At 43.3% G+C, this 22,959-nt stretch overlaps 1 protein-coding gene and 1 pseudogene across 2 annotated transcripts; both read right to left on the bottom strand.

The window, feature by feature from the left end:
* Positions 1-1,714: 1,714 nt before the first annotated feature.
* LOC125556288 lies at positions 1,715-3,274 on the bottom strand (annotated as a pseudogene).
* Positions 3,275-5,741: 2,467 nt separating this feature from the next.
* On the bottom strand, positions 5,742-22,243 carry LOC125509851. 2 transcript variants are annotated; one of them, XM_048674879.1, is made up of 22 exons: positions 21,869-22,243; positions 20,461-20,842; positions 19,860-19,976; positions 19,612-19,694; positions 18,492-18,638; positions 18,252-18,400; positions 18,040-18,170; positions 17,825-17,947; positions 15,792-15,865; positions 14,380-14,964; positions 14,107-14,218; positions 13,880-14,017; positions 12,225-12,521; positions 11,869-12,139; positions 10,624-11,783; positions 10,143-10,542; positions 9,139-10,058; positions 8,961-9,026; positions 8,729-8,854; positions 7,929-8,173; positions 6,327-7,833; positions 5,742-6,101 (listed from the first exon to the last, which is right to left on the bottom strand). In XM_048674879.1, exons 1-21 carry the CDS (start codon positions 22,003-22,005, stop codon positions 6,342-6,344), a joined length of 7,155 nt encoding a protein of 2,384 aa, XP_048530836.1. In that variant the 5' UTR covers positions 22,006-22,243; the 3' UTR covers positions 5,742-6,101; positions 6,327-6,341. The 2 variants fall into 2 exon arrangements, with proteins under 2 accessions (XP_048530836.1, XP_048530837.1); XM_048674880.1 differs by lacking the exons at positions 19,860-19,976; positions 20,461-20,842; positions 21,869-22,243 and having other exon boundaries at positions 18,488-18,638.
* Between the last annotated feature and the right edge of the window lie 716 nt (positions 22,244-22,959).

Raw genomic sequence — 22,959 nt, forward strand, 5'->3', positions numbered from 1 at the left:
AATAGAGACAAGGAACCAAGGGCACAGATGTAAAAAAAAACTCTCTTTATTTAGATACCTCATGTGCAGCTCGCTCCTGATGGTGCTACTTAATTTTCTTGGGCCCTGAATTTATGTAACATGTCTTATGCATGAACAAAAGGTTTATGTTCTCGTATTCCTATTTTGTTCGTCATCATTCTTCAATATTTGGTTGTGATTATCCAAGGTCTCCGGCCTTCTTCTCTACCTAATATTAAAAGAAGGATTGTTTTTCCACCTTTTTCGTCAAAAAAAGCTTAGTACGTTTTTCCTTTTTTGATGTGGGGAACAAAGCTTCGTACGTTGTCCGCTCCCGTCGATCTGTTCGTCCGTTGCTCGCCTGGGCCGAGTCAGCTTCTGGCCCACAGTGAAAAAATCTTATGGCCCGCCAAAAGCCAGAGCGCAGGATGTGATCTTAAAAGGCCAGCCCATTTAGTGGCACCATACGAGCCGAAAATCCCTCAAAAAATAAATGTGCTCTCAATGGATTCGAACTAGCAATCCCTCGAAGGAGAGACATTGTCCCTTACAACTTGAGTTGCAGCCTGTGAGTGATTAATATGCAGAGCGAACATATGCAGCGGCAGATTTTAAAAAATCAAAAAATTCAACCATTTGTTGTAAAAATGTAAACATTTTTTCTAAAATGTAAACATGTTTTCTTAGCAAAAATGCGATGAATGTTTGAAATAGTGAACATGTTTCTAAATTCAAAATAATAATAATAAATGATAATAGTTTTTTTTAAAAGTGATGAAAATTGAAAACACGATTTTTTTTTCTAAAGATGAACCATATTCGAAAAAGTTAATAAATTTTAAAAATGAATAATTTTCTAAAACGTGAATTCTTTTTGAAAAACTGTACACAATTTTGAAAACACGAACAATTCTTGAAAACATGAACAAAAAATTGTGATCAAATTTTTATTCCCGAACAGTTTTTCTTCAACTATGAACAATTTTTAGAAAAGTGAAATTATTGTATGGTGAACAAAATTTCTAATAAATTTCCCCCGACTCGCCCGGTTTGTTTAAGGAGTCCAACGGAGGGATCGATCTGTTGCTAGCTGCTTACCTATTTCTTCTTAGCCCTAAAAAGACCTATTTCTTCTGGTTCACCCGGTTGGTCATTAGGTCCTTTATCATTCGACAAAGTTGACCATACATAAATGTTGCTTCCCCATTGACACGCTGAGGTAGGCTGTTGCTCGCATGTTAGTAATTCATTATGATTGTCAATATTTTTATTGATCAAAACTTTGGGCGATAATGGCGGATTACGAGATGTGAAGGAATGGAAGGACCAAGGGATCTTGGCTGGCAGGGATGTCGGCCCAGCTATTGTACATCGAGGAGGACCGAAGAAACAAGTAGATGTGGAGATGGAGGCTCGAGAGCAAGATCAGATGCGGAGGAGATGCAAGTGGCGGAGGTGGAGGCGAAGGTGGGAGGGTCTGGGACCTTTTGGATGGCCCAAGAGGAAGAGGAGGAAGAAAGGCTGCGGGAGGAAGAAGAATGAGAAAGAGGGAGCAAGGTAATGAGGATGTTTTACCCCCATTATTCTAACACATATTGTTCGATCTTACCATCACCACTGCCTCCTCCTATCTGTCCATAAGTCTACTCTTTCTTAGGACCACATCGCCGACTACTCTGTCCACCAGTTTCATATTCGGAGACAAATGGGCATGCAAGGATTTGTTTCTCCCGTTGCAACGCACGGGTATTTTTGCTAGTATCCACAAAACCAACACAATCATGTCATCATGAGCGGAAACCCACTACTTTACAAAATGTTGCAAAATGCACCGCACTGAGAAATGGCAAAAAAAAACACTGACAGAGGGAGGTAAGTGGTTTGATGACATCAGGCTGAGTTGGAAGAAAAAATGTCTACGTGGCACTTGATTTGGTCTTCTTCTTCTTCCTCATCACCCTCACTCCTTGGCATTTCATCAAACACCACATGAGCAGCCCCTCCACCTCGGATACCAGCCCCTTGGCGCAACCCGGGACCGGCCCAGCGCGTGGTGTACGCCGGCGCGCGCACGGACGCCCACCCAGCCGCGTCGAGCCGGGCGAGGAAGTCGTGGAGGACGCTTGGCGGAGAGATCTCATGCGCATGTACCGGTGTGTGGCGTACATCCTCGAGTCGCGTCGAGCAGCTGCTCCGGCGCTGGTGGATGAGGCCGGACAGCCCCACCTGCACCCGGCGAAGGCATGCGGGCGCCTTAGCCAGCGCAGACTGGCGGCTGGGTCATGCAGTGTACGGCCGCGTCACCACCGGCAGGACGGGCGGCTCGCGGAGGCCCTCGACGTCGGGGACGGGGCAGAGCACGGGCCGCCGCGGATCCGCGCCTCCCTTGGTCCTCCACGCCCGATAAGAGGAGGGCGCCCATGGTGTTGTCATCGCCGGGCGGGGCGGAGGCGAGCCTGGCCTGCGGGCTTCGGTGGTCCTCCTAGCAGCACGCCGCGCATCACCGGCAGCCGTACAGCACCCTGAACTAGTGAACTCCCGCCTTGAGCAGCGGCTTCTCCATCCTCCCGCCGCCGGCCACCTGCCCCACCATCGCCCTGCAGCTAGCCGCTCTGCACCACCTTCTTCGCCGTTGTCGGAGTTGTGGCTGACGACGATGGCGTAGTCGCCCGAGGCGCGGGCGAGGGCACCGCGGTCGCCGACGTGCTGCTCGACGTCCCAGGCGATGGCGCCCTCAGGCAGCGAGGCGAGCGGGAACACGTTGCCGATGCCGACAACAGCGCGACGGCAGCAGTGGACGGACTGGCCCGTGTACATGCCCTCGGCAGCCACGAAGAGCTCCTTCCGGTGCTTGTAGCGGACGGGTCGCGGAAGTCGACGTGGGCCAGCGGAGCGCCACGGGCCACGGCCGGAGTCGCGCACGATGTCCGCAATCACGCCCTTGAGGTACCCGGCCGTTCCGCTCGCCGTCGCCGTAGTCCAGCGCCCGGAACTGCGTCGGGCCCTTGCGGTGGTGCGTGTGCGACTTGAACACCGAGCCCGCGGTCATGGGACGAAAGTGATGGTGAACACTTAGCTTCATGTCAGTGTTTTTTTTGCCAGTGTCAGTCTTCCGTCGCGGTGCATTCTGTCACATTTTGTAAAGTGATGGTTTTCCTTAATTATGACACCAAGGATAGAAATCTGGCTTCTGTGTTGCTGCCTCTCATGCAACCCACTCCTGATGATGCTACTTTGAGAATATATAATTTTGTTGGGCCCTGAATTTATGTAACACATCTTATGTATGAACAAGGTTTATGTTCTCGTATTCTTATTTTGTTCGTCATCATTTTTTAATGTTTGGTTGTGGTTATCCAAGATGTCCAGCCTTCTTACACACCACAACGATATGCATTCCTTTGATCGTTTTTCTCTCGTCCCTACCAGCTGGAACCCTAGCCGCCGCCAATAGAGGCCATCTTTCAGCGCCGTCCTCCGTCGACTCCCCTCCGCCGGCGACCTCGGTCGTCGGTGGTGAGGGAGGTCGCCAGATCCACGCGCATTGACCGTTTTTCCTTCCTTGTGGTCTAAGTTTTAAGGTTGTTTATCGTCTTGGCTTCAGCGACGATGATGACGGCTCTGAATAAAGATTCTTCGGATCCTTTTTGATGAGGTCATATGGTTGGAAAATGATTTGAAAACCAGAATGTTCAAGGGGCAATTTGGTTGACGTCCTTGTTCCGACGCGCCTGGCCTGCAGCCTGTCTGAAAATTTTCTGGAGGGTGTTTGGTTGCTATCCACAGGAGCCCAAGCTAGCCTGGCCTGCAACTCTGACATCATGTTTAGCCTGGCTCGTAACTCAGCCATCTTGCTTAGCCTGAGTCAGGCATGAGAAATAGGTGGCCTGGGCATGTGCCTGGTGGCTAATCTTGCTCTAGTCTGCTACCTTTTTCAGTGGGCCAGGTCTCAAGTGAATACTCTATTCCAATAAGCCTTTTCAGGCCAGGCATGCATCCAAACACGTTATGCCTGACCAGACACATATTTTCTAATTCTCAGGCTGTGGCCAGGCATCGCTTTTTGTCAGGCATGGGAGCCAGGGTGCTAACCAAACAGCCCTCAAGTAAGGATGGCGTGGTGACGGTGACATCCTTGTGATGGACCTGTGTCCTCGGGCTCTACCGTTGCGGCGGTGTTTGCTTCAACATCGGCACGAAGCTTTGAAGGTAGTCCGGGAGCATATGCAGATTGTGGTATGCATCGACTACATCCGGAAGACGGAACATGTGTTGGTTTCGTGGTTCGTGGATGGCAGATATGGTTTCCTATTTCGGCGTTTTAGTCATGGTGGGGTGTCAGATTTGAAGTTTGATGGCGTGTCCGGGGTGTTCCCAGTCTGATTCGTTCAACGGCAATGGCTTCATTTTTGGTTAGCCACCTTGGAGGTCCGCAAATTTGCATATCAGCGATGGAGCCGCGTTGAGATTGGGTGAGGAAGTGATCCATCATTCTTTTCTTCAATGGTTGTTGTGGTGATGCCAGAGGCAGGTGATGAGCATTGGTGTACCTCAGAGATGTACTGCTATCTTTTCAATTTTATCATGTCGGTCCTTACGTGACTTGTACTTTATTCTTTATGATATGTATGAATGAGACACGGTCAGCGTACTTTGTTTTCTTCATTGTTCGCACATGTGTCGTTACCTAAGAGCATCTTCGGCCGCGCCCCCAACAGCCCCCCCCCCTTTCCAGGCGATTTTTCAACGCCAGCACCCAAAAATCAGCCCAGTCGCGCCCTCGGGAAGACGTTTTTCGCCGGTTTAGGCCGAAACTGGTGCCGGTGGACCCAGGCCGAACCCGGCACGTTGGGGACGCCGGGGGCGCCGGGGCAAGCGATTTTGACGCAAAAGAGCTGCGGGCTTGCCGAGTCAGCGACACTCGCCTCGTCGTCCTCAGAACGCCTCAGTTTCCCGCGAGAAATCAATGGCAAAGTTGCCGCCGGTCAGCCTTCCATTGATTCACGTGCGGCGCGGCGACGCCCCCCTCCCGCCACGCGTACACACGGCGGCCGGCTATAAAAGCAACGCCTCCTCCTCGCCTCTGGCCACACCCGCCCACACCCGCCGCCGAGCTCTGCCTCGCTTGCCGTGCGCAGCCACCGCCGACGTTCCTTCCCTCTCTCCCCGTACTTCCAGCACCGACAGACGCAACGGCTGGCATCCACCAACGGGGCACTAGTGGTGGGGGGCGTCATGAACAACGACGGTGCCGCCTATGGTGGGGCGCCCCCGACCGCACGCTCCACGAGGTTCTCCAGTACCACAAGGGCGGCAACGACCCGCCGCTGGCAATACCTTGCCGCGGCCGCCGCCCGGGTCCCCCGCCAGAGCACCGGGCAATGAATGCCCAGGAGGTTCGGCTCCTCGTCTTCCTCCCACTCCTCCCGCTCCTCTTCCCACTCCTCCGGCTCGCCGACGGTGTTCGGCGTCAAGGCCGAGCCCACAGCGGAGACGCTGCTCGGCCGACGCACTGGCAGCGCCGACATCGTCATCAACGAGGGCAGCAAGCGCGCCTCCTCCTCGGCTCCTCCCCGCTATGTCAAACCAAAGACGGACCTATACAGACGATATACGTACGTGCCCATCAGATTACAGTGTTTTAACCCAAGATGCTCACGTTGCTGCTTCGTGCGCCCTGCTTCAGAGCGAAGGCGCCAGGACTAACAGTGTCCCAGCCAGAAAATGATGCGGCTCAAATGTGAATATGAATACCACCCAAGCTCCCACGTGATATCCATTCCATCTTTTAATCCCGTCTATGTACAAATATTTACAGCGCCAGAATCAACTTGCACTTCTAAAGCAAGTATCTTCATCACTTCTTCCACCAAATGGACGGTCCTACCTTTTGTACTCCAAATGTCTGGTCAGGGGGAAATCTCCAAAATACCTACCTACGTCACAAGAACTTGTCTCACAAAATCAGTCGACGTGTCAGCTTTAGTAACTAACAATTCAAGCACCGCTACGGGCCTTGGCTGCACACCTCAAGGCAGCCACAGTATTCCGCGATCAGCGCATCATCATGCTAAAAGCTGCTAAGGATCATCCACTACCACCTGCACGGATAACAATATTATTAGCTTCAGGTGAATGGTCGGCATAAACATATGTAGTAAATGAGGATGCCAATATACACATTAGAGATGAATAAACAAAACAGAAGTAAACATGATGGGAGTGCTAGTATGTTTATGGACAGATCTTCCAAGACTCGCAAGCAAAAAAAAAAAACAGCTCTGCATTTTGTTTCAGAAAAACAGAAGGTAGTATGATGAACTTGCCTTTGCTACATGGTCTCATTTTTGTTTCTTCTTAGGCTTCTTTGATGATATAAGAGCTGAGGAAAGTAAAGATTCAACGTCCTCCCTTTGACGCTTTCTCGCTGCAATTTGGTCCTTTTGACTAGTTACAGTTTGCTTAGCAGCTTGGCTTGTCGTGAGGTCCCGTATATGGCTACTTGTTCCATCAAAATGTGATGAAACTGATGGATCCACCTGATTCGAGTTCCCAGATCTTGGTTGTTCAGTAAACTTCCTTGCCCCCTTGACCTTATTTTTCTTCATATCAGGGATTGTTGGTGGACCAGTACCACTGTTCCTATTTGCTAATTCCGAAACCGCGTCATGTTTAAGCAAGGAACCCTCTTTGTTTGAATTACTGAACCTTGGTGTTTCAGAAAACTTCCTTGCTCCTTTAGCCTTTTGTATCAAATTCTGCATTTCACGGTGTTGTGCTGATGAAGAACCATCATCCTGCTTGGCCACTGATTTTACAACAGAATCATGTTTTGACGAACACTTGATGGTTCCCATATCATTGTTTTGGCTGGCAGCCTTTTTGTCGTTATTATGTAATCTCACCTTGGGATTCTCAGATGGACCATGCTTAAATAAGGCCTTATCAGTTTCCATATCAGCATTCTCGCTAACAGGCCTATTCAATTCCCTTTGCCTTCGGACACGAGAGCCATCATGGGGATCCCCTGTTGCCAACCTTTTAGCAAGCTCCAGCTGATTTACATTCTGCACAGACTTCTTTTCTGCCCCTTGCTTTCTTATCACCAAATCCTGATCAATATCTTGTTTCAATGAGCCCTTGGTAGCTCTCATATCATCATTCTGCGTTGTCGCTTCATTTTCTTGACTGAATTTTCTCAAGGTGGAGCCTTCAGTTTTACGAGTCTTTTGATCCCAGTGTGATGCTTGTTTTGCCTGATCCTCACGTAAACTTTTACCTTTCTTTTCTGTAGCACTGTCAGCATGTCTCACATGTTCTTTATGGAGTTGTGCATCGACTGTCCGCGAGTTTGTCATATCAGCCTTTTCATTTTCCTTCTGCTGCTTAAGGTGACTATGGGTAGTACCATGAACATTTTGAAAGATCAGACTATAGGGCTTCTGAACTGAGATGAGCATATTACGTTCTTTAGCATTCTGTAATAAGGAAGCCCAGTGTGAATTGGTCTGCAATGTTCTTGCATTACCAACTATCCATAGAGAAAACCTGGCGCGTGTTAGCGCAACATTCATACGCCTAACATCTGCAACAAACCCAATGCTACGTGCTTCACCAGTGTGATGCCTGTCACCTGAAGAGTTGGAGGCTCTAACAGTTGACAACACCAAGATGTCAACTTCCCGACCTTGAAATCCATCCACAGTATTGATTTCCATCTCAGCAACAATCTCAGGCCCAAAAAAAGAAGTGAACCTTGAACGCAGCAAGGAGAGTTGACTCCTGTACGGAGTTATGATCCCTATCTTTCTACAGGAGAAATCTGCTGGATATCTGTTCACAAAGCAAGTATAGAACCTCAGTTACCTGTAAAATAAGACCCCCTCCAGTAGGCAGTGAAACTGTGAAAGCAAAGACAATACTCTTACCTGTTCTTTAAAAATGACAGTATTTCAAGTGCTGCATCAGCTTCAAATTGATTAGAGAGTGATTGTGCAGCAGCACTTGTTCCAGCACGCTCACGACCATCGGCAATATCAAAGAACATGTATGGACCAAGACAACTGTGATCATGGAAAGGAGCTGATTTCTCAGCCTTCTGAGCACCATCCAGCAGTTTGTTTTCATAGAAATGCAACGACGGGAATCTGCTAATGTCAGGATGCATTCGGTACTGCAGACAATACAAAATAATTGAGGAGAAATTAGCATACGGCCTGCAGTCGATAGCTCTTCTCAGTTCTCACATACAAATTTAGTAATCCATTAAGAATTGCATACTCAAACAAGACACAGGAACTATGTATGGCCAATATTCATAACTTAAGAAAAACCTGCAGAGCATGTTACTTGTAATCATGTTAATGAGCTTGCTATTGTTTTCACATAAAATTGTACTATAAGGTTGCTCATCATTGGAATAAGACCATTTTTAGGACATAAAACTAAAAAAGATATGCCACACAGAAAACTAAAATCCAAGAATTACAACATAGTTTGGCATGCTCTTTAATAACATTCAGGAAAGTAGTTAATAGCCTACTTAGTGCCAATGAGGCAAAATGCTGAAGGTATGAATCTCAAGAACAGAAGGACTCCTGAAAATCAACCATTTTAGTGATCCCAACATAGTAGATAAGATCTCTAAAAGGATTATAACTGATTTTTAGCGGTCTTTCACTCCACTGAGAAGTTTACAGAGAAAGCATATGCAAGAGTTATGACTAACCTGTTTAGTGAGCATAATAACTGGATAACCAGCTCTTTGTAGGCGTTCAAACATGCTGCACTCATAGAGAAACTTGCTAGCCAATCCAGACATCACGGTAGCAGGTAGCTGCTTCGGATCACCAACCTTCAAAAGAGACATTACTAAGTAAGAGATAGCACTGTGATGTTGCTTCAAGGTGTAGCTAAAAAATATTGTATAATCAGAAATATCTTAAAAGAGAGCATGCTACCATTATGCACTTAGTTCCTTTCGACTTGAGTAGCTGAAGTGGAATCAAAGTTGCAGGCTCAAGAGCCTAAATATGAGTAAACCAAAAGAAGCTTAGTGTTTAGCATATAATAAATATTAAATATAAAGCTAGCTTGATTTGAAAGAGGACAGTTAGTATTGAGAGTCTGAGACCCCACCTGCGCAGCTTCATCGATAACAACAACATCAAACAAAGCTTGCTCAGAGAAATTCCCGTATTTCTTAGCTGAAGCAGTTTCCGAGCAAACTCCGTAAATATCACCTCCACACCCACTGAGCGTTGTCACAACAATCTCTGCTTCTCCGAGAATTGACTTCCTTACCTTGTGCTTAAGAGACTTGTTTTCATCAGCTATTTTCTTTTCACGTGCATGAGCAGTGGCAAGTTCTGAAGAAACTGCCCTTTTCTGTGTATATAAAATATTGAGCTTTGCACCAATTGCTTCATCAGAAACTTCATCCATCTCATCTTCATCGGGCACAGAAGATCCAGTTTCTGTCTTATCACCCTCCACTAGTTTTCGCCGTGACTCATAATATCTAATTCTGTCTACAACCTTCTCCAACCTAGCCCTAAGTGAACCAGAGGATCCGCCATCGGATGAAATTTTGGATTCATCATTAATCTTCAACTCGTCTGACAACCTTTGTTCAACAAGTGTGTCAATAAAGAAAGGGATTGAATTAGGATGAACTGTCTTTGCATTACCAACCCTCACTATATAAGGTCTATACAGCTTTCCTTCAGTATCATACAATCCTTTACTGAGTCTTGACACAAGTTCATCAACTGCCGCATTTGACTGCGCACATATTAGAGCCCTTCCTCTTGAAAGGATGCCTTTTGAAAGCCGTTCTGTCCTCGGGTTTTCTCTCTGGGAATCCTTTATCTGTTGTTTAGCCAGGGCTGCATCCTGCCAAGCTCTAGCTACTGCAGCAGTTTGACTAATCTTTGTTCTTGGCTTGGTAAATTCAGCACTAGCCAGGGATTCATTTCTTGGTAAATTGTAAGAGTTGTCGGCATGTAAAGAAAGCAATGCACTCACGATCGCAACAATAGTTTTTGTTTTACCTGTACCTGCAGGAAACACAAGCATAAAAGATTACCTTTTCTGGTGGCTGGACTTACTAAAAATTGTGAATAGGGATCAAAACGACAAACCTGGAGGGCCCTGAATAAGAGACAGATCACATTTTGTTTTCGAGCTTGCTGACCCAATGGCAATACTAACAGCTTGGAGCTGGCTGTCATTGTATGAAGACTTCAATACTTTCCGCAGAGGGCGTGCAAGTTTATCAAGATACACTTTAAAAGATTCATGATTGGTTGCAGTACATGAAACAGGATTCAGGATTACTGGAAGCACTGGGATGTCATTTAATGATGAGAGAGCACTGAATTCTCGGAGTTGAGGAGTCATGCTCAAAACCCGATTCAAGAACCATTTACTTCTTTCAACAAGAAGCCGTTTCACTTTATTTAAACGTGGAATCTCATTCGAGAGGTAGAACTTTATTACAATAATTAAAGCCTTATTTTTGTCACTCTCACGCCGATCCACCTAGAGAACAGTAAATACGTTAGGAAAGACATACAGAATTAGGTTATTAAAACATTGAACTTTTGTGCGCAACAGTAATACCTTTCCAAGCACATGGACTTGCTGTCCAGAGCTTTTCAGTGGATCCTTGGTAAGCAGTATTAGATCATTCTCTATACACCCTTTAGATTTGACACACACTGTGTTCTCAGCACGCCCACGAACAACAAGAAACTCATCAACTCTTTCAACTGAGAGTATAGATATAGAGCCGCACATCATATCTTCAGGAGGGGTTTCAACATAAGCATTCTGCAACTGAGCTTTGAACTCTTCTATAACAAGTGGCTGGAAGATCTCAATGTATTGAGCTTGTGAATCAAAGCAGACAGGAATTTGTTTTAAAGCAGGTTTCTTTACTGTCTCGGAAGAAGATAGCCCAACAATAGCAAAGTAATCCATTTCCAATATATTCTTAAACCAACTGTCCAGCTTAGGAGGACTAAAACGTCGGAAACTGGTATCCGGTCTGCCAGAAGACTGTCTCCTTTCAGAAGGCAACTGAAGTTGAACTATTTGCCTTTTAGGAATTAATATGGCAGACTTTGTTACACGAATTTGTGGTCTTCTGTAATTATCAAGTGCATGCTCTAAGGGATCATCTTCATCATCAGATATATCTCTGAAAATTGACTTAAATTTGCATACATCCGATGACAAATTTGGACGGGATGGTTGAGTAGTGGCGCTAACAGATGATTTAACCTTGTTTGGTAAATGGGAAGTACTATTTTTATTGGCTGGAACACTTGGCATTTTTGTTCCACCTAATCCTTTTGAGGCAGCACGTGTGCCTCTACTCTCCGTCGATACAGGTCTTGAAGAGGCACTAATATCACTATGTGTCTGCTGTTTTAAGGACACATGTTTATCTTCAACTGGCATTGTTTGTACAGAGGGATTTTTTAACAGATCTGAAGCAGTAAATCCGTCATTCTCCTTCACTGAAGACAAAACCTCCTCACCAATGACATCATCTGTAGGCAAATTTTCTTCACTGTCTGAAAGAAGAATTATGTGTTCGGTGTCTGACGCGTGAGAGGGCTTCATGGTCTCAAGATTGTCCCGACCAGTATGCCTCTCCTGATCTGTGTGCCTAATCAGAGAAGGGATGGTTTCAACTGATTTTGTGGGCACCTTCTTGAACACCGCAAGATTAAGATTAGAAATTCTCCCTTTAAGTGCATCCATATCAATTACATCTGAAAGGAAGATAAAAGTAATTACCAAACATTTGGTGAAACTTCTAAAAGTCCAGAATTCAATTTAAAAACATGAAGTTCTAACCGTGTGAAATGGTATCACCAAGATCTTCAATGGAGCGTTGAATGGTGTCACCATGTGAACCCTTTAATATTTTAAATAAAGATAGCATGCACTGTTTCCAGTGTCTGCTGATCACAAGCAGAGATGATTTCCCCCAGTTAATCAAGTGAAAAAGCCATGTCATATCACTAGGGTCTGGAACCATTGTCGTCATACTGAATGGCTCAGCACAATATGAGTTGACTCTGTTGTAGACTAGGGGAAGCAACTCAAGCACTCGAACACATGATATCTGAAACAAAACTGAAGATATGAAGAGGCAACAAAAAAGGATACACCTACTGATGTTATAAGATATTACGGCCGTACATATGTACCTGACATTGTTTGGTATTTATTAGCTCGTCTCCCTTTATCAGGCACGCGGAAATTAAAGGCCAGAGAGTTGCTGAAAGCAAAGTGCTGAACTTCTCCCAGGAAATAATATCTACAGCATGTTCTGGTGGGGTAATTGGTACATTTGAAAATGGTTGACGCAAGAAACCACCTTCAGAAGGTTTTGTTGGCTGTGGAATTGAAGGCTGTTGAGCAATGTCCTCCTTGACTAATTTGCATATGACAAAAAACAAGTGATGAAGACTATGAAAATCTGCCAAAAGTGACTGCCTTTCCACCTGGAATTCCAAAGAAGGAATTATCATGATTATTTTCAGCTTCAACAGAAAACACCGACAGAATGGGGTAAAAAGCAAGGGATAAGTTAGCATGTTCCCTCAATCCCCAAAACTGAACAATGCTATATTCCTTCATAACTTGGAAACAATCAAGACACTTTGAAACATTAAGTAAATCTTAGCATGTGGTTCAAGTCAAGGTTCGGTTTCCTGCCACAGCATTAACCGGTGCCCTACACTTCTCAAACACGCACACAAATTGTGTCATTTTGTATTAGAAGAAAATGTCAAGATGATGCCAGATTTCTTATACCGGACTTCAAATGTTTTATACCATGCATCCAGTCTTAAAGTTAATTTAAAATTCATATATGAACCTTTATATTTCAAAACTCAAATAGTCTGGAACTGTCCACAACTCCACATCCCCTCCCTCTTCCTCTTTTTAGAACATATATGTGATACCCTCATTATTTTGTCCAGCAAGAAATGCTCACCATGTTCTGCAAACAAGTATAAGAGATACTAGAATACAGGTTAAGGAATGTATTGCTGCGCGGCATTTAGTTCCACAACCACACTCGGTTCAAAAAAAAAAGTTCCACAACCACACCATGTCATCTATTTGTTGTGTCGCAAGACTTTGTTCTTGTTGATGGTTGCGATTTGGATGTTTGCATCCGAAGTTGGCTGTTGTTTTGACTTTTCACAACCATGACAAGTTGGAACACAAAAACTAGTTGCCAGTTTGAGTTTTCAGAGAGATCTGTATCAGCATCTAATGACATCTGTTCCTGAATGACTTAATCATTCTATTCAAGTTAGCAATGTTATGTGGGCCAGCCCATCAAAATGGAGTATTGTGCCTTAAATTAGGGTCCTAGTTGATTAAGCAAGTTTGATAGCAAAGAGTTGAATCAGTTTAGAGATGGTATTAGAGTTTGAAGACTTACCAGCTTGACGATCAAGTCTAGTCTACTATATAAAGGGAACGACCCCTCTCAATAAAGCAGAGAAGAATATTGTCGTTTACTTCTATCTACTTTACAGTAATTAGGGAGTAATTAGGGCTACTCAGCAGTAGATCCTACCAGCAAGATCTGTGTACAGATATTTCGAGTTGTTTACAAGGTTTTTTAGATCATATGCAGTTATGCGCTGGTTTATAGTCGATAATCACATAACTACTGCCTGGTAACTCATACGGAGTACTACTCAATTCAACTTTGGAATTTGATCCATTGCTACAGAAGCCAGAACCAGCTTGGAAGCAACCAGGTGAAATATGAAACCTCAGTTTATGCTCCAATTACAAACTAGTTCCAATGACTAAAAAATAATATACAGTCAAACATTACCAGCTGCACTGCATATCTTAGACCCACGAAAACAGCAGACAGTGAAGATGCACTTGAGCACAGAAATTGAAGCCCAGGAGTCAAACCCCGTGCTTGGGATACATGTTCCATGACAGCCCTCCCTGCTTGCCGCACATTCTGCATCAAGTACACTACTGAGTAATACACTACTGCTAAATACTTATATGTACCAGGGATAGTATGGAAGACAATGGTAATGCTCTTACATCATTGGGATCAACTAGTGCCAAAATCAAGCTTTCCGCCATCATTGGTTCCCATGTCCATTGCTTTTGAAGCCCACATTGCTCAATTTGCATGATGACACGGATTGCAAATCTAAAAGATATTAATATCATGTAAGTATGATATACCAGGGAAATTTAGGGCTTAAGGTTTACAATCAGTAAAAGATATGACATGGCAAGATCTTGATATAATTCAGGAACACAAACTCAGATCACAAGGGATGAAACAGCGGTCAACAAAATGGAGCCAACCTTTTAAATATTCTCAATAACAGGGTACCAAATTTTGACACCTTGAGAGTATTGATGCAATCCTTCCCACCTCCACCATCATCAGCACCATTTGGAACTTGCCATGAAAATGTTGACGAGACTTCTCCAGCATGTGACGATAACCAATCATTTACAGGCACTGACAAGTCCATAGCTAACCCAGGCTCCAAAATAGAAATATGAGATAGAGCCCAAAACACTGCTTTCGAAAAAGCCATAGGCAGTTTAGAGGGTTCCAACTGAACCATTACCAGATACCATAACAAAGGGACACATGTCCAATCCTTGCATCCCCTAAATGTCAACTTGTTCAGAGCTCTGAAATCACTCCAACAGCTGTACTCCTTTTCCGCGGTATCATCGGCAAAAGGCAATTCATCCTCGTCCTCGACAAACATGACAGAGTTGCTTGAATCACCCTTTGTGGCAGACTCATACTTCAGTTTAAAGGAAATCAAGGCAGAAGCATCAGAAACTATGAGAATATTGATGAGATCAAACGCAGGTTGACGCAGAGAACTATGCAAGGATGTATCATTTAACGAGAATATCAAAGATGGTCCCCTGTTTCACAAAATCAAGGTCAGTGGATGCCAGGCGACAAACAGAAAGACTAAGCTGGCCTTAAAATAGGTATAAAGAGTGGAATGCCAGAAACAGTGTGCTAGAAATAAGTTAGTGATCTTCTCAAATTTAATCAGGGAGCAATGACATTGGGGAAATGCATGTATCAAACAGCAATTTTTAAACAGTAAGTAAAAAACTAAGGCTCTGCATTCTGCTAATATGTTAAAACGTCATGTCCAACAGTTTGTTATGTCTAAGGCTAATTAGAGAAGACATTTAACATACTTGAATAACATTTTTCAGATTGGTAGGAATTGCCAGCATGATTGCTGTCTACAACTATTAGTTAATAATCCCTCGATGCGTATTGTTGGCAGCAGTACGCTCACCATCAGGCAACATAGCTTGTTGGGTCTGGCAGGAACATTTCAGATAAGTTTTGGGTATGGATGGTTTGACAATTGAGACAAATAGTAGTGATCTTTTAGAACATGTAGTAAAACTGCTTTTAGTCCGTAACAAGTACCAATGTGTGGGCAATGTGCTATTTATTTGAGATTACACAGACCGCAGATGGAGAGATTTTAGAAGCTTGATTGTCATCAGTACGTGATATGTTGGAAACCAGGGCTAGCTATAATACAACAATATAATACTCGCACAGCAGAAACATAATCAACAGCACAAGAATTCTACGAACCACCGGTGTATGGCATAAAAAGGCTTCAACGAACTATTAGATTGTGTCACACCCTCTACACTCACAATAAGTGACCTAATAGATTGTGTCAAAGTCTCAAAGATAAGTACTGTTTGGTCATTACCACATATGGGCACATTCCGAGGCTGGGCAAGGAGGGTTCATTGTGTAGCCTCTTTGCACAATAAGAAGAGCAATCTGGAAGGAAATAGGTAAAAGGTATCAATAGCATCAGGTAATCATCATATATAATATATGCACTACCAGTAACCAAAATTACGTCCAATCAATAAAGTTTGAACTGTTAAGAAATGCATTTGCTAGCTAGATCTATATCATTCCGTGCGGCTATTGATCATACTGTTCATACTATAAGGGTAATATTACACCAAACAATGTAGCAGCATGGCATCACCATTTCTTAGAATCCCACAAGTATGTGAGCAGCTGTAAATGCATAGCATAAAAGCTTTGTGCCTATTCTGACATGAATCTACATTGTTTCTATTATGATTTCATCAGACATGCCACTTTCAAAATTAATGGTCTAGGCACTGAAAACAGGACTTTCTTGCATATTGGAATGTATAGCTGGTATATAAAACATTTCAAATTTGGTGCATAAATTTGTATGAATATATCATGCAAAAGAAGGTTAGTTTTATTATGGAATTTCCAGAAACAGACAGTTCATGTACACAATATCTATACAATGTAATCTCACCAAAGCACAACTAAGAAGCACTACATCAATACAATAAACAGTTAACTAGCCAACATAGGTGGCATAGCCTGCACATATTTGAAAAGGACTTGAATGACGCACAAGAAATTGTAGAGCTAGTCTTTTTGAGGGAAAAACTGTAGAGAAGGCCCCGGTAGTGTAATGTAAAGCACTCACACATCCTAAGGTTTAAGTTTGACCGAGAACTGGACCAACATAATGTGAATTATGCAACACAAAGGTGATATCATCAGAACATGCTTCGGAATATAAGTCTAATAATATGATTTGTGCCGCATAAGACATAACCCACATTTCATCGGTGTGATTCTCCGTGAAACTTGAATCCTAGACGTGTGTGTGCCTCATATTTTTGAAATAGAGGGGGGTGATATTATAAAAAGAAGACTATATATACAAGGCAAAGGGGATGTGGAGGAAGTGACGAGCAAGGCTGGGACTGAACTATGAAACAGCAGAAGAATCAGTAAAGCCCTTGAGGAGGGTCGTAGACCCCCTTGACTATAAGAGATTGAATACGAAACTCTTTTCTGGCAGGTGCGACAAAGATATAACACTAGGGGGAATATTGTCAGAGATGCACTCCTTTGCTTCCAAATACGCAAGAGGCTCATCAAGGAACCTAGTTCCATGGAAACAAGAGTTTCCATGTCTACTAAGCACATTTCGTAGATCATTACTCGGTCCCCACTAAATGCCAATCTGATTCCAGCAATTGTAGAACTACTCGAAATGGTTCATAGCTACTCCCTCCGTTCTAAAATAGATGACCCAACTTTGTACTAAAGTTAGTACAAAGTTGAGTCATCTATTTTTGAACGGAGGGAGTAGTATTCTAAGAAAACATGTCTTAACTGGTTCATGTGGACTAGACGAATAGTCATTTCTATGATGGATGGATAGTGGTTACTGATCCCATAAAAAATAAAATAAAAGGCTCCAAAGACACTTCTATTGATCCTTTTGACCACCCACTTCATCACCAGATGCAGTGAATTCCATGATACCACACTCGGCAGAGTTACAAATATGATCGACTGTAAAAGTATTGAGGTAGATCATACTTCATTTGTTCCAAAATCACTCACTCGTTTAGGTCTTTCAAAATACAACAGTCCACCACACGACGTTGGTGTGAAATATATTCTCGGCCATCAATCAAACACAGTTCGTCTAATGTGCTAATGTTGTTGCTCCTTTATTGCCTCCCCTTTATCTAGCCGTTAGTTATATTATTTGCAGATTAGAACTATAATTTTAAACCCAGAGCGATATTCAAATAGTCCAAAGTCTCAAACAAGCTATTGATAGAAAGAAAAATAATGAGGCAATACAAGAACATAAGTTTCTGCGAGCATTTGCAGTGAATTTTTAAGAACTAAAGAAGTAAAGAGCCATCAAAAGAAGTTAACCTTAGTAGCATTTTTTCTCATCAGTGCACTGAAATTACTACTCCGAGTTACTTGATGAAGAAGAAAATACAAAATATTCCTCCGTTGCTTCTCATGTTCGCCATCTTGTAGAGCTTCAAGGGACTGCATAATGCACAAAGGAATTAACTTATCATAATTCATCAAGATGTGGAAGATAAGAGAGTCACTTCATAACGAAAGAGCAACAGACATGCCTGAAGAAACGGGATGAAAAGATCGAATATTTCTTTGTGACTTTTCTCATCTCGAGTGTGAAAACACTGACCCAATAATGTGTTCCGAATAACACTAGGTGATAGCGTTGTTCTCAACCAAAGTTTGCAGCCTAAAACAAAGGTGTGTAGTTATGCAAAGGTGCAGGCTTAGCATACTCATAGGCCATCAGGAACTCAATAACTACACTTACCAAGCATTTCAAATGATGCTTTGAGGCAACTAACAGCACATGATAAATCGAATCCGTCATCACTGACATGGTTAAGTACAATATTCAGGAAGATAGGGTATTTCTCCAAGATTCCATCTTCAAAAGCAGGTGCCTCGAGAAATCCAAGGCTGCAGACATACTCAATATATTAACAGACGCAATATCTATTATATATGAAAACATAACTAGTCATGCAATTCATGTGTTAAACTTACATACAGTGATTTAAATCCAAGCCAAACATCAGCCCTTTGGAGCTGCACCCTGGGCCTTGAAAATTCTGGAGTAGATGGAAGAACTTCAGCATCCAGGAAATTGATGTACTTTTGCAGTAAGGGTTGCAGCGGTTCCAGGTCAACCGCTTTCCTGCAAATGATTGATAAAGCAATTACAGACAGTATATGTTATTATTTATTAAAATTAGACAGTGTTATGCCAAACCCAAAATGCTTATCCTGAAAGGATAGTTTTAGCACTTGATCAAAGTCAACTACTCATGTTGATTTAAACAGGTGAGATTTCACCAAATTTAAGACTCTTTATTAGATTAATAGAATTAATGTTCTAGGCTGTTGAAGGTTGTGTAAAAGACAAGAAAGTCATACAGAAAAGTATGCTTTTGAAGGAAATATAACCAGATAGGAAAGAAGCACTTCGATATTGGAGAATAGAAGAGAACCCAAAATCAAATGATATCATCTAATACTTCCTCCGTTCCCAATATAGTTTGTATATCAGCATTAATAATACCGAATAAATACAATATAAAAATATGTTTCATGGTCTATCTAATGATACATCTATACGCACTATATTTTGGAACGGAGGGAGTACATTATATTTGTGAATTTGGTCTTGGCAACATGTCCTGAAAGAAAAATTGGTAGCACTACCACCTATCTTAATTATTGTGAGGCGCTAAAAATAACCAATACATGAAAGGAGATTAGTTTCCTTAACCTTAGTTTTTGTTGTTAGCCCGTTACCTACCCAGCACTGTCTAATATAGAAATTCAATTTTAAACAGTACAGAGAAGATATGTACAAAATGCACTTTCCACAAGATACTCACCTTAATAAGAACAATACATAGATTTGGCATGTTGTCATATTTCATTTAGGGCTGGTACCTCTCAAGGGCTTGAGAAGTACAGACTAACATGGATTTCAAGACTGCAAGTGTAAGGTTTATTAACAACTATGACCAAACCAAAAACAGGATCATCAACAACATGCTTGATAGCTCCGGGCACAGTTTATTACTTTTGCCTAGTTAAAGCCTACATTGCACAACAACTTCCGTGAATCAAAACGAACATGAAAATGACAGGTACGTCACCTTAATTTACCCATGGATCGGGATAAGCGAAGACCAATAGCCCGAGCTTTACCACTTTTGAAGAAAAGTAATGCGTAAACACCCTACATTGTAAGTTTAACCATATGGTGTGAGAAACTATATTTTAAGCAATAAGCAAAAAAAATTGGTGACGAGCAGAATATTGGACTACTTGATTGTTTGAAACGACTGAGTGAGACATTACTTGTAGTGTTATGAGCATACATCAATGGAAAGAAGCAACTTACAGGATATTGCTGATTAGTTGAAAGGCTCACTTCATATGATTCATCAATTGTTTCAATGAACTTCTGGAACTGATTAGCCAGTGATTGGTCATCTAATAGAACAGGATACATCAAAACCTGTAATAAATAGATTAAAACAGCACTTTATCATGATCACCATGAAACTTAAGACTGAAAACTTTGTGACTGTTTACACAAAGAGATATGATAAATCATATACTGATTTTGACCACTTTGCATATCAAAAATCTGCTAATTTGGTAAGTACAGAACTTTCCAAAAAAACTGCACATCGGTGCATAAAAACAGCCCTCTGTATGGCATGCGCTGAGCATTTCATGTAAGGCTCTTTTGATGCGCGTCTTACATATCTCAAAAGCAATTAGGGAGAAAAACAATGCCGAATAAATACTAGCGTGGGTAGATATTCTCCAATAGTGCTGTCACTGGTGTATGGTTACAAAGGCATACTTCATGCTGATATTTGTCAGAAAAATAAGACTGGCAATGGAAGTTTATAGATATGTTTCACAGGGCAATCGGTACTGTTAATGTTGCATAAGAGGAGGGTGGGGGGGAGTACAACATAAATGGAACATACTTCGAACATTATGCAAACAACTTCTGCACCATGACAGGAAGGGTCATATTCCTTAAGCTGAATCATTGCATTTATCTTTTCTAGGTGCTTCGTAACCCTCTCTTCATCAAGATGCCGTAATACTTTCTGGAGGGGGTCAATACTACCTGACCGACATTCAGTATCAAAAGATTCCTGTGCCTGGTGGTGTTCACACACACACTGTGTACAAATGCCCAGTTCTTGAGAAATCCGTGACCATATTGTTCTAACGAGTGAGTTTTCCTGCTCATCAAAGTAACCATGGAACATTTCTAAAAAAGGTCCCATAATATCAGCATATCCACACCAAATATGCTCTTCTTTTGGCAAACTTTCTAGAAAATCAAAACAATGTGAAAACCTGCAGGTGATTCAAAAAATCAAGTTAGGTTTTGTTAGGATCATCAGAGAAATTATCAATTTTATAAAGAGTACCATCAACTAGCTACTAAAATAGATGAGAAACTCTCGACTCCAAAAACAAGGCACATTGCAGGGAAAAGAACAAATTCACCCATTTCCATTATTTTTGGTGTTCCAATGCAAGTCAGTTCCCAGTATAGACCAAATACCAAAACTTTAACCAAAGTAACATGACACAATTTCTTCACAACTGCATAAACTCAAGCCTCTACCACTACTGGCTAGATATTATTTTCTTAATGTACAAAAAAGTAGCAACGGTAGTTTTGTTTTCCTGGAAACACCATTAGAGGAGTACATAAAGAACTCATGGTACGTGGGATGGAGTTGACAAGTTGAATCTAGATCCTTGAATTTGGTATCCAAGAGGTGGTCTATTTTTGGAGTATTCTATCAGTTGATGGCCAGCTATAACATTTCGAATTTCAAATTAATCTCCCTACTACAAGAAATTCTGTAGTCAAACCCAACAAGTCTACATTGTAATCATTCAGTTTTGCATATCAGAAGCGCATGTACAATATATCATTTGGACTCCAAACTTGGTGCCCACAGGACCACTTTTGTGTGCATTGTAAATATGCTGAACAATGTGATTTCCAAACTCTAAAGTTCACAATCCCTATCAACCCAGAATAGTAACTGTAGACTTCCAGAAGCACGAATTCCACGGTATCAATGCTCCTATTCGCGTTGTCAATAAACTCCAAAGTCTGCAGGAGTTCTCACCCCACATCATAGGCGCATAGCTAGCTCTATCTGTGTTACCTATTCCAACCGAGAACCGACCAAACAAATTCAGAGGCTCGCCCTTATGCAGCTAAGCTGCCTAATCCCCATCAGCGCAAGCATTACTACTGCATTGCTCGTCCCAACCGGGCGGTACCCTAAACCTGGGCCGCGACCACTAAACCCGCGGGATTCATTCGTGAAGCGGGGAGCGACTAGGGGCGGAGGGCCGTACCACTGCTCCTTGGCCTGGTTGAGGCGGCGGCGGCGATGGTTGGCCGCGGAAGGGTCGCCGCGGTCGTCGTACGCCTCCTCGTCCTCCTGGATCCCGCGCCACTGGTCGAGCAGCAGGCCCCGCCGCGCCGCCCCCATCGCCGCGTGCGGCGGCGGGACGGCCGGGGGTCTCTTCGTAGGGTTCCGGTGGTGGTGGTGGCGGCGATGCCGCGCGCGCGAGACACGAGACGGAAACGGCGTGGTGGGCTTCGAAGCCGAAATGCGATTAAAAGGAAAAGAAAATCGATTTGTCAGGTGCAGATTTCCTGGAGTTTTCGGTGCTCCGAATTGGGGAATTTTACGTCAGGAGGCGCTGCCGCGCAGGGTCACCCGTGGGGAAATCCCTTGTTGCACTATTACGGCAAACGGCAGCCGCGTCCCCGTATGATTGCCCAGCATCTACAACCAAGTTAATTTGCATGCAACTATCACGCTTCAGCATGTCGTAACGAATTAATACTAATAGTCATATTTTTTACAAATCAGTATCAACTCTCAGCCTAAGTGTTACAAAATGATTTGATAGCCGTATAAGCACGTATTGACTGTGTATCTGACTGATCGGCCCCACCTGTCAAGTGACACGCTGGCCAACCCGCGCGCGCTGCTCCGCTGTGTAGGACGAAGCCGGCTCGGTCGTTAACTGGCTGGGCCGGGTCAAACCGAGCCACCCGCCGCACCCTCTCCCTCTGTTCGCCGCCTCGCCCTCGTCTCTCCCATTCGTCACCGCTCGCCGTGCAGTCCGCAACCACCGCCACCACGCTATGGTGTTTGAGGATGAGAGCAGCGACGACTCCAACCTGCAGTACATCAACTCCTCCGACGACGGCATGTAGTACCAGGTCAGTGGTTGAGCTAGGGTTGGGATTAGGGTTTCTGATTTGGCGTTTTTGGTTTATTTTGCTCCTGTAGATTCCTGTTAGCATTGAAGACCAAGACTACATAGACATCGAGATGGCACCCAGGATCTTTGCGTGGAGCATCGGCTGCCAGCTGAGCGTCATGTAACCTTTGAAGGATTTGAGACGGGTAGGAGGTTTCTAGTTTGTGCTC

The sequence above is a fragment of the Triticum urartu genome, chromosome 5, assembly GCF_003073215.2.
Source record: "Triticum urartu cultivar G1812 chromosome 5, Tu2.1, whole genome shotgun sequence".
NCBI lineage: Eukaryota > Viridiplantae > Streptophyta > Magnoliopsida > Poales > Poaceae > Triticum > Triticum urartu.